Source organism: Charadrius vociferus, unplaced genomic scaffold (assembly GCF_000708025.1).
Source record: "Charadrius vociferus isolate BGI_N301 unplaced genomic scaffold, ASM70802v2 scaffold337, whole genome shotgun sequence".
NCBI lineage: Eukaryota > Metazoa > Chordata > Aves > Charadriiformes > Charadriidae > Charadrius > Charadrius vociferus.
The window spans coordinates 35,672-47,792 of NW_009649049.1; the positions used below are offsets into that span (position 1 = coordinate 35,672).

The 12,121-nt window shown below is 39.5% G+C and overlaps 1 protein-coding gene across 1 annotated transcript in view; it reads right to left on the reverse strand.

Moving 5' to 3' along the window:
- EHD4 (EH-domain containing 4) overlaps positions 1 to 12,121 on the reverse strand; it is a 29,733-nt gene that overhangs the window by 15,157 nt on the left and 2,455 nt on the right. Inside the window, exon 2 of the mRNA XM_009887975.1 lies at positions 4,875 to 5,051. Within this exon, the coding sequence (XP_009886277.1) occupies positions 4,875 to 5,051 (177 nt within the window). The remainder of the gene's footprint in view (positions 1 to 4,874; positions 5,052 to 12,121) is intronic.

A 12,121-nucleotide genomic window follows, 5' to 3' on the forward strand; every position in this document is an offset into this window, starting at 1 on the left:
CTTTATGTGTCTGCTATTAGAAAGACTCAGGTGATATTTTTTTTTTTAAAAAAAAAGTTTCTGAAGTCCTATCGAACCCCTATGTTTGGCAACCATACATGTTTAAGAAAACAAAACGTAAACAGAGAGCTTCTCAAAAAAAAAAGAACACACAGGAAAACCTTGTAAAACTGTATACCTAAGCGCTGATAAAATTCCAAATTTTGCAAGAGCTGACGACATGGTCCATACACGCAACATGAAAAAGACTGCATAAACCAAACATTTTGCTGTACCAAAATTAGTATACGCAAGAAACACTTCTTCATGTTCTCCAACTTTTGCCCAAAGTCAAAGAGCTTCAAAAGAAAAAGGAAGCAGGCAGAAAGCCATACTGATGATCTGTTTATATTCCAGTCACTGGCAAGCCACCTTCTCACCTGCTCCGGCCCTGTTTGAACAGTCCCCATGTCTATCCCACCACCCTCCTTGTGGTGGACTGAAAACAGCCGCCTGTCTCCCACAAACTGGGCAAAAGCTTTAACACTGCCAAGAGCCGAGAGTTCAAATTACACACAGCGTGCTCTAAACAATAACCTCCTGCCTCTGTGACGGGAGGCAAACTCAATAGTGGTACTATGAAAAATAAATAATTCACGAGGCCTCCGAGAGTCACGCAGAGCACTTTGTGCGTTAAATCCAAACTACTCCAATGAAGTTCTGCAGCCATGAACTAGAAGCACCTCCCTTCATCGTAAAGTGCCTTTAAGAGATTTGGATAAGAGTTTAATCTTCTTATCTGGTAGCAGCTGAACTAACGAGCAGACGGTGTAACCTACCCTCCTCCTGTGAAGCAGCGGAGCATGGTGGCCCGTGTCTCCCAGCAGCAGCCCTAGCACAGGGTTAAGCTGGAGGCTCAGGCCGTAAGATGCCCACCCTGTTGTTAACCCATCACTGTAGAAGGCACACTAGCTCAAGAAATAGGGTATCGCTAACAGGACAATTTTAACCATGCCGAGGTCAAAGAAGAACTTTAAGACCAATGACAATCTGCGTTAGGAAGATTTCAAGCAGTCAAGTATCAGATAGGGAATGTAAGATACATCAAAATTTCAACGCTACTGTTGGACAGATAACGATCCACATGATTCAAAAGAAGTCAGGAAGAAAAAGAATCCTTACACCTTGCTTCACCTTGTTTTTCAGGTGACCTTGTAGTAGTGAGTCTGTAACGAAAGCACACAGAATCCCTTCTTGAGTACAATGGAAGCAGCAGCATCAGCTACACGTCTCCCCAAATCCCAAGAGGGGATAAGGAAACAGCAGCCATCTTGGCCCCATAAGAAACAGCACTACCCTTTTCAGGTTTTATTTGGTTTGGTGTTTTCTTTGTTTGGTTGTTTTTTTTAAGTGGAACACCAGGTGTAGAAAATACTGCATAACCTGAAGGAAACTTTTCCACTAAGGCTAATCTGCTACAAGCTTATGAGACGCTTTTGAAAGAGCAGTGAGGTACTATTGAATGAAGTAACTTTAAAAAAAACAAAAAACAAAAACAACCAAAACCAAAAAAACCCACTTTCCAAAAGGTAAAGGAGACACTATGCAAAAGCAAACACATTTTGTGGAAGCATAGTGGATGCACATAAGTGACCAAGAAGATACATTTGACCATGTTAAGGATTACAAAAATATACATCACTAGTCGATAAAACATGAAGTAACTTTGATAATTGGAACACCATAACGACTGATGTTTCATCTATGTTTTTTCTTACTGCTTTTTTGCACTTTAGAAAGCCCAACACTTGTTTACTATCGCCGAGATGTTTCTAGGCCTATCTCATGAGAAGACAGGCACCATTATTTCAGCTGAACAATACAGCAGTATTTTGACTTAGGCATCATCCAAACTGGAACAGCTGGAAAAGGCTGTGCAAGAAAATAGAGAACCACAGGCCTCAAATGGAAAGACATTGTAGTCTTCGCAGCAGTCATTGCTGGCAAAGGGAACAGGAAAGTATATAGGAAAAGGATATAAAATAGAAGGATAAACTCAGAATTAACTGACTGTAGGTTTTAGAATATATCCACAACCTAAAGCAACAGATGGTTTAAAAAAAAAAAAAAATTATCTTACATCAAACTAATATTTCAGACAACTTAAAGCTGTAATGTTACTTGCATCTGAATTTCTTTTTTTGACACTGAGATTTGGCTCTGAACCACTATTTCTTACATGACCTGTATGAATTATGATTTTAAGTTCTGCCTCATAAAAAACAAAACTATATACTATCTACCTAAATGACAACAGACAAAAAAAGCTTTAAAAAAAATATTTGTGCAAATTGTTGTAACTGCTTATTAGTTGTTGTTAAGCAGTTGCATGTAACTGCTTATGACACATTAGACCTTTGATACTGTCATGTTTTTCATATTATTATAAAACTACTGTTAAAGAAAACGAGCAATATTAGACTAACCTTGCAAAAAGAAGTTACAGTTTGCAAAAAATAAAATCAACGTTGTAATCATCTCTTGATTTTATTATTTTTTTTTTAGATTAATTTTGGATGATTCAAAGAATCCAGTAAGAATTTATACTCCTTTTTGTGTCCATTCAGATATCCATTAGAATACAGCCAGACCATGTGTTTCTTCTCTGTAGCACCAATTTATTTCCATAATCTTCTGGTATACTGCAATGTTCTTTCCTCACTTACTTTAACACACTAGGTTGTGTCCCCACCACCTTCACCCCCAACTTTCCTTAAAAGTACACAAAGAAATAAAAGACAAGCTTATACACTCGAAAACCTTATAGAGACATCTGTCACAAGCAGTGAGATACAGGGCAAAATAAGAAGGGGTCATGGAAAAAAGAGGTAAGGTAACATCAATAAATGAACGAGGGTAATTAGCAAGTACAAGCTTTGATTGTGCTACTGTGCTCTCTTTTGTTTTTAGTTTCTCCATTACCTCAGTCACTGGTTCCTTTCCTGTTGCATTTTGACTAAAAGAGCACTTAACTTCATACTCTAAGTGTCCATAGCCTTGTAAAAGTAATACCTTGAGTTTTTCACAAAACAAAACACTAGGATTGTGAAATCATAATAAAAATAAATTAAAAAAAAAGGCAGAGAAGTAGAGAGAAATCTATTGAGGCAGGACTGAAAAAATGTAATAGTGGATATAAAGCATTGTCACTGCCAGTATGGCAAACGAGAAAAAGCAAAGCAAAATATGTAGTATGATTGCAGATAAAGAAGACAGGGAGAAGCTACTCAAAGATACCCAAATAAAGCCTAAGTCATTTTCAACTAGGTGAAGTAGAAAAGAGAAATGAGTTGAGAGATTTGAAAAAGCAGCGATATGACCGCAGCGGCAGACCGAAGGTGGTGCTAGCAGAATATAAGCACCTAGATCTCTGCTGCAAAACTAAGGAGCAAATGTGAATGTTAAGGAAGATAAGATTACTTACAGCACTGCAGTATAACAATATCACAGTCACCAAAAGAACTGAAGTAATTTAGTCAGTTACTTTTAATGTAAATCTTTTTAGCCAGCAAACCACCTTGCTTGCCTAAGTTTCAGGACCTGACACAACTATCTAGACAGATGGTTTAGCCAAAAAATTGTGTGACTTATTCATCCAAAGTTAGTATTATTACATATTCTGTGTCAATATTTGACTATTGTGAAAAGTACTATTTACAGTATAATTGTATTAACTTTTCACAGAGAGCACACTGGTGGGGAAAGACAAAAATAGAACAGTGATCCCGAGGACAGGACTTAGCCAATAATCTCACAGAAAGGGTTCTTGAACCACATAATTATTATTTAAAAGGGACTTGACTGCAGCTTCCCACAGCACATATTCTTATCTCTCAGCAAGTGATAGCCAAGCCAACTATAAGCAGTTACAAACTTTCTTCTCTGAATAAGCCCAGCAAGAGATAAGACTGTACATGACGAACTTTTAACACGTATGCCAGTGTTTATCGGCCGAACAGGAAAGTTTATTGTTAAAAGAGAACCAATTTAGATTAACTGGCTTGCAAAGCCAGGCCTCCATGTCAAGCTACCATCAAATACAGGAAGAACACAAGGTGATTGCTCACACAATGCAAACAAAGTTATTAATAACTTTTAACTGGAAATATTTAGCCTGCTACTTAAATTACCTACAGCAATATTCACAGCCCATTAGCAACTCTTCCCTTTTTTGTAAATAGACAGCAGCCACCCAGAAGCTAACGTTATCATTCTGGTCCATGGGACTGCTTGAAGACCAGCTAGTCAAAATTAAACACTTAACAGCTTGAATATGCATTTATCTGGAAGGCATATTCAAATATTCTCCATTCTTGTTGGCCTTTTTACATATCCCAGCAATTCAGAGTTTTAATGAGCTATACCCAGACCTCTGGTGAGACCAACGGAAAATAACAAGACAGCAAAAGGAAAATATTTTTTTCCTTTTTTTTGGATGGTAGTTTTCAATAATAGTACTAATCTATCAGTTTTACTGAGCAGGAGAATTTGTGCCCAAACTGATCCTGAGTTACAGCTGGCATAATGCCTTACAAACAAGTCACCTGGTGGAGCATTTCAGCAATTTTCCGGGAACTGGCTTTAACAATGATTTTCTGTTCGGTGAACTGAATACATCTATGCCAGTGCTACCCTACCTACCACTGCTTTCTTGGTTTGTTTTTTTTTAAATTCACTTGAACTGCCACTGCCCCTGCTTGAATTTGAATACTTATTTCATGCTGTTCAAAACAAACACAGCAGAAAAGACTTAGTAAACAACACTGATGTTTGAAGATGGTATCACCTGGAAATTTAAACTTAAAATCAAATGACAGCAAGCAAACAGATCTCACCTGTTCAAGAACGCATTTCCAAAGCGGCTGAGTTTGCGGAAGGGCTTCTTAGGATCAACAACTAGGGCATTTCCAGGAACATTTCCTTCTGAATCTCCATACATCACAGCAATAAAAGAATCTGTGGTAGGCTCTGGACCAATCCGCATGCCTGGAAAGTCTTGTTCAAGGAGGTATCTGGGGATAGAGAACACATCAATTAACAGAATGAATGACTGGGAACTATGGCAAAAGCAAATACCTGTAGTTTGCTTGAAAATTCCCAAGGATATACACACTCTAGAATAATAAAATAACATTTTTCCTGCACTTCATTATTTCTATTAACTAGGAAAAAAAAAAACCCCAAACCTGAGAATCCCAGTTTTTCACAACAACTGGGTAAAAGCATAAATAAAGTAAATCCTTTTACAAAAACAGGGAGGAAAGTATTCCCTCAACCACAGCACCTGAATGACTCAAGTGGATGCTTCTACCAACAATGACAGTGCTGTAGCTCACACTACAAAACATTGCTGCTTCTGTGTGTGTTTTCAAGCCCATACAAGTGCTGTTGATACTAAAAGGGAGCGGTTTGAAACAGCAGGTGAGCAGCGTCACTTTGCTTATGCATCTAACCCTTTGATGAACTCAGTTACAGCGTATGATTTTACTAACTTTAACTCATCTTACCACAGGCAGAGAGAACACAGTTATGAGACAATACAGTTACATCTGTTTGGGAGTGAGGAAAAGAGCTTTTGTTTTGACCCATGTGCCAAAAAGTAATTAACTAAGTCAGACCTGCAGAACTTCAGGCCTAACGGTAATGTCCTTCCAAGAAGCATTAAGTCAGGCAGCGCTGTACCAACAGAAACCGTCTTGCATCTCCTTCTGAGTAATCCGCTCAGAAAATTAGACAGCACATACTCAGTGGACCAAGTCTGATACACCAAGTCTTGACTTTCCAGACAACAAGGTCTCAAACAAAGGACGTGCATATTTATATGCTGAAACTTAATGGAACTGGAGCATGTATATACAGAAAAAGCTTGTCTGCATCCTTTCCTGGGTGGCAAGTGAGAAGCCAGAGAACCCCCAAGCCTATGAAGCAAGCCTCCAGCTTACAAAATTCCTCTAGCCTACACTATGACAACTGCCACTTTTCAAAGACCAGGAGCAGACCAACCTGCTTAACATTAAAAATATGAGTGCTATTGTCCTCATTCACAACAGCCTCATCTTGAAAACATTCACCTCAAGACTAAGACCAAATTGTTTTCAAGTATGCTCTAAGAGTATTAAAATTCTCCCATCAACTTAAGTGATACAGCAATTATTAATTACATTGTTCCCATGTCACCCTGGAGTTCTTTAAGTCATAGTTGGTTAACTTTTTTTTTTTTCTTTTTACATAATCAAAGCTGGACTTAAACAGGGATTCTTCAGGCACGGGTGGTGGTCCTACATCCAATGACAGCACTAGTCAGGTTTGAGCACATCTATATTATTCAAAGACAGATGTTAATAGGTTTGTTCTGGCCCTAATCGAACAGCACTATGCCTGTTCTGCAATCATTTCATAAAGGAATACTAACTTGAATGGACTTGCAGGGTGCTTTTGCTAAAAAAAAAAACAAACCCAACCATTCTACAAAGTGTCTGTACTTGCTGAATAATCTATTTGTCTTTAAATTCAATAACCAAACATTCACAGACTCTATAGATCAGTGCAGAGAAGCTGAATTTAAGGAATTAAATATACACATTGTTTCAAATATCTTTTTCCGCTAGCCTTAGCAAACTGGCTCCGATCAGCTCAACCTATGGGAGGCTTAAAACATGGAACAGTTATTTACATGAGATTTCCTGCAGCTTTCTGTTTCCAAACAAACAAATAAGCAAAAAAAGCCCCTTGATGCTAAAAACTGTGGTACAGGAGGAACATAAGAACAGTCATGTCAGAACATGCCAAAGTCAATTTGTTCTGCTTCTAGAATAAGCTGTACCTAATGCACATTAACTGGGAAATAAAACTAACCATTGTCCAAAAGCAAAAATACACCACTCAAACCCCTCTATACATCCAGGAGTGTACAATGCAGCATACCCCTCACCTTAAGAAGTAGATCACGTATCAAAATTAAGACAAAACTCCTTTCATAGCTCAGCAGTTGAAACCTTTATGCATGGAAATCCAGGACTTTCAAGTATTGTAGCAAACAGCTAAACACCTGAAACACAGAAGTATGTTCCTGCCTCCTCATGGAACTCCGTTGCACACCAGAGCCCTCTAAAACAGGACGCAACGTTAGCTCACAAGAGCATTTTTCACTAAAGCCAGACTGGACTTATCAACAGCATTGATTTTGAAAGATCAATTATATTTTTAACTTCTAAAATAATATTTTTAACTTGCCTCAATAAAACGTTCTAATTCAAAGTCTCTCAATTTTCTTTTTCTCATTGCCCTCCTTTGAGAAGAGAAAGGATCTCTATGAGACTCGTAACTAAGTTCTTCTCTTGATATGAATTGTCATTCCCAGACCTCTGCTGACACAAGCAGCAAGTCATAAGGTGGCAACACATACAACAAGAAGCTCCCAGAGCAGCAAAGAACACTGTACTGAAATCAAATGCACACGAGAGAAGTCCCAGATCCCAGGTCACACTAAACTACATGATGGGATCTGAATACAGGATAAGACACCTCCAGGGTAACAGGATAATTTCTATCCATTGTTAGCTCATGAAGCTGTCAGGCATGGTTATGGAAATTCAGCAGTGGTGGTCTTCTAGATGATTGAAAAAAAATAATGTCATGGCCTACTCATGAAGTTCCTGCACATGTAACACTTGCAGAATTTACAAAGAGTTGGAAGTGTGGAGCATCTTTCAGGGTTTCCAACATTTGTATTTTCTGCTTGGAACTCAAACAGTACAAATTCAGATTAGCTGCTTATTGAAATGACTAAACAAGAATAAAGCGCTACTGAACTGCAACGATACTTTCCATGTTAACGTCATAGATGCAGCTTTAAAAATGAGGCTTTTATAGTGGTAACAATCCAGAAAGGCAAGATCTCCTTCCAAATACCAAGTCCCACCCAACAGTCGCAGTGCTGAGCCGGGTACAGCTATTCAACAGACATAGGAAGCACTTTGCAAGGCAGGTATTTTCTATTAAGACCGGCTCACGGCTGCACATCAAGAACCAGTACAGACTAAAATAAACTCCAGTTCTTGAGCACTGGCTGTACAAGCTCTATCACGCTTCATCTCAGCACGAAAATATCTGTTTCCTTTAGCCGCACAAGAGGGATGAGCAGTCTTCTGTAAACTGAAAAGCTGCAAATATTTTTGTACAGTATGCTATAACACAGGAAAATACCTGGATTTTTTAGCATCTGCAACTGCATGTCCTTTGCAGGCATTTTTCAGCAGAGAGGGAGTTCAAAAAGGTTCACAGGAAGAATGCTTAAAAATAACGAACATCCCAAAGACAGTCTAGATCAAACAACAGACATCCTGTTGACTCTTCTCCCTTTGTTTTTACCTGGGCTATAAACTTTCTGCTTTGCCAATAAACATTCATCTATGTTCCTTTGCAAGATCTATAGCCAGCCTATGGGAAACTGGTCTACAAAGTTCCAGAGATAGCAAAGATTACTCACGGATGCGGATACTGATAATCATCTGAGGTCTAAATGCTTCAGCTAAGCCATGCTAACAACGCACGAACACAGGTGAGCCGGACCAAGCAGCACCGGGCAGGGATACCGTGTGATGCATGGGGAGACAAACTCAAGCCTCCTTTCACGAGGCAGCTCACCTCCATGCTACATAGTGCACCAAATCCTCCACGCTTTTTGGTTGGGTTTTTTTGTTTGTTTGTTGGTTGTTTTTTTTTTTTTAAACTCAACAAAACTAGCAAATGTTTGCTTTAGTGTAAGAATTCTGCTCCGAATAACTCAAATAAAACTTTCATGTAGAGCCAGTAACAAAGAAGTTCCAGCTTTCACCCAAAGAAATTAAGATGGACCGTTTCACCCCAGAAGAAATAGATGCAGCCTGTTCTTGCCATATGAGCGACTGCATACTACTTGCAGACTCCAGATATTATGCACACAAAAGGGTGCTTTCACAAAATCCAGCTCTGGCTGAGTTAAATAGAAGGAAGTTTACCATTTTAAGCTCTGAGTAATACCTGTAAGCAAAGTAAAAGCACAGCCTGGCAAGCTGAGGAATTTCCTTCTGTTTTTCCTCATCTTGATAAGTTCTTTAAAAAAAAAAAAAAGTCAGCCCCTCACACTTTTAAAATAGGAAAGTTATTAACAAGTCAAACATTATTGGACAAGAAGTTTAATTCATTGTTAGAAGAAAAGAAAAAGGTCTGCAACCACAAACTCGCACTGACCAGCTCCTGTCTCTTTTTCACACACTACAGTTCTCCTTTCCTGTCCCTCCTTTCCCCACTTCTTTCTCTAAAGCAGCCAGAAGTTGAGAGAGTTACAGAAGCTGCGAGGCCAAGCAGCTCACATGCACAATAAGCATTTGGCTCTCACCCATCCTCCCACCCCATCAAAAACAATCAGACAAGTATTAACATTTGGGCCTGGATATATTTGTTTGAATTGTCAGCATTGTGATATTCTTTTATTCAAGTATCTGACCATGCTACACCTTAGCCAGCGAAACTGGCTGGTTTCACTGCATTGTTCCAAGCGCAAAGAGGATAAACAGCATCAAGCGAAAAACCAGAAGAGCTGTAAGAAACCTGGAAGCGTTTGTTTGCATATCTTAATCCCCAGGGACATTCAGTCATCACTAGATCGGTGTTTTCCGTGAAGACTTAGTGGAAGGAACTGGGTGGATGTGGATGTGTCAGAGGTATGAAAATGAGAAGTTCTCACGATAATGTCTAAATCAAAGTAAATCCCAAACGAGTATTTGTCAGCTAAACAGAATTGTTATGTTCGCATATAAACCTAATAGTAAACACTTAAGTAGATCTAGTATGCCCTCCTGACTATGAAATGGAGAAACGTGCAACAAAAAGCAGTTGTAATTAAGATTTAAAATAACATTTGCCTGTTAAAAGGCTAACGGGCAAAAAACATAGTCCAACTTTATTATAAGAAAAGCTATCTATAATAAACCTGGAATTATAACAATCTTGAAAGCATATGACATTTTTCCATGGGAAATTCAGCCTACCGGAGGGGAAATTTATTTGTGGCTGACCTGGACACTATAATATTTTCCCATGTCTTCTTCTAAGTCTTGCCTTCAGCACACAAGCACTTCTCTTTTTTGCTTTTCTTTTTCTCCGCTAAATTGGTAACAGTCACTGTGACACTATTGTCTAAGTTGCTGCCCATCTTGAATGGAGCATTTGCTCATGCTGATTCAGCCAATTATTACCTATTCTATAGCTAACACTGATGTAATGAATGTTAATCATGGTGAGGTCAGTCTGTGGTCCTTTAGAAGCAGTAACAGCTGTTCTATTACTGATTGGGCCTCAACAGTCAGTTCCTGTCGCCTCCAATACCTAGTAAGGGATTAAACCACTCTGCAACCGACCTAAAATGGGGACAGGAGAAAGGGTTAAGTGGACGAAGAGAAGGGCACATCACAGTAGAAGTCACCTTCTCTATTGAGTCAGATATTTTAATATAAACGCATGGGAAAACATCTTTGAAAACTTTATTTCTGTCAAATTTGTCTGGGCATCTTCGCCCAGCAGTGACCAATGCTAAAAAAGCTGGAAATAGCTGTTATAAGTGGTATTTCTTTTCTTATTCAGCCTGTACATTAGTATCAGTCAACTCTATTGCTCAGTAGTTTATGGGTAAGGTGATAACAAGTTACTCACAAAGCAACAGTACCAAAAATACATCTAAGGCACTGCAAGGAATATCAACATTTCTAAGCGCAATATTGACTTGTGCTCCAGTCAGATATGGGCAACTGTAAAGGACAGAAAAGTTGAATGTCCATAAATCAAGACTGTGTGTTCTCATCCGAGGCAAACTCTTACAGGAGGGGAGAAAAAGCTTCCGATGAATCTCAAGTGACACAGCGACTCAGCTGACAGGCACAACAGGTTCTGGCACATACACATTTGGGACCGTTCGGTCTTCATATTACCCATGCTCTCACCTTCCCCTGTCCATAAGTCAGGTAACAACACTTGTCTGCAAATATATACGGACTAATAAAGTGGCTGTACCTTTAAAGAAGAAAATGAATCAGCATGGCTAAAGAAGTGTTAGGAACCCCCAGATCAGCCCGTTAAGTGTTTGCAGGAATTCCGTGACAATCCGTAAAGAACCAGGTGAAGCTAGTTGTAAAACCAGAAAAGAAACATGATTAGCTCTGTAAACATCTGAAAAGCTCTCAGGTGAGTTAAAGGTAAACATTGCTCTTCAATGGAGAGGAAGGGAGACAAGTCTTTGGCACTGTAAAAAGAAAACAGTGTTATGGCAAGGCTACCTGTAACCTTTGGAACCGAAAGAGAAACGTTTGTAAAATTTACAGTAGGACTATAACGAACTTTAGATACAATAAGCAGGTAAAAGTTTGATCCAAGTGACCCCTCGGTGTCTTTTGCAGAGTTTTGTATAACCTTAGACTGAGGAGCATATGACAGGCAAACGCACTCAAACACATGCAAAATATTCACAAGCGTGTAATACCCAAGGCACACTTCAGCTTCCTAAAATCAGTTACTAACAAATTTAGCAACAAGGAAGACAGGAAAGAGAAAATAGTACAACAGCAGCAACATCGTTAAGCTGCTTTATTAGTGATATTGCCTGTTCAACGCGACTGACCAAAAGGGGGGGGGAGGGGGGGGGCTTTCCAGATACCATGTGGTTTTTTGCCCAGAACTGTGATCGCGTTTCTCTCTAATCTTCACATCCAATCTACGCATTGAACTACTTTTGGGAAAGAAGAGGCAGGCGGTAAGGTTAAACGATCTGTGATGGCCGATGCAGTCATGCCGCTTCCTTTGAAACAATTTTGATATTTAACAACTAAAAGCCAAGAGGAAGTAGACATCGAGGTTACGCTCTCTCAGCAGAACATGAAATCGAGATAATATTCTTAAACGGGAAGTTGGCGGGAGAGTTGCAGGGCACGTAAGAGCCCGGGGAGCGGCACTACGCCTCTCGGGTGAGCCCCGCTGCCCGGCAGCGACACCGGCCGCGGCCCCGATCCCCCAAACTGCCGGCAGCAGCCAAACACCGGGCCCGACGGGC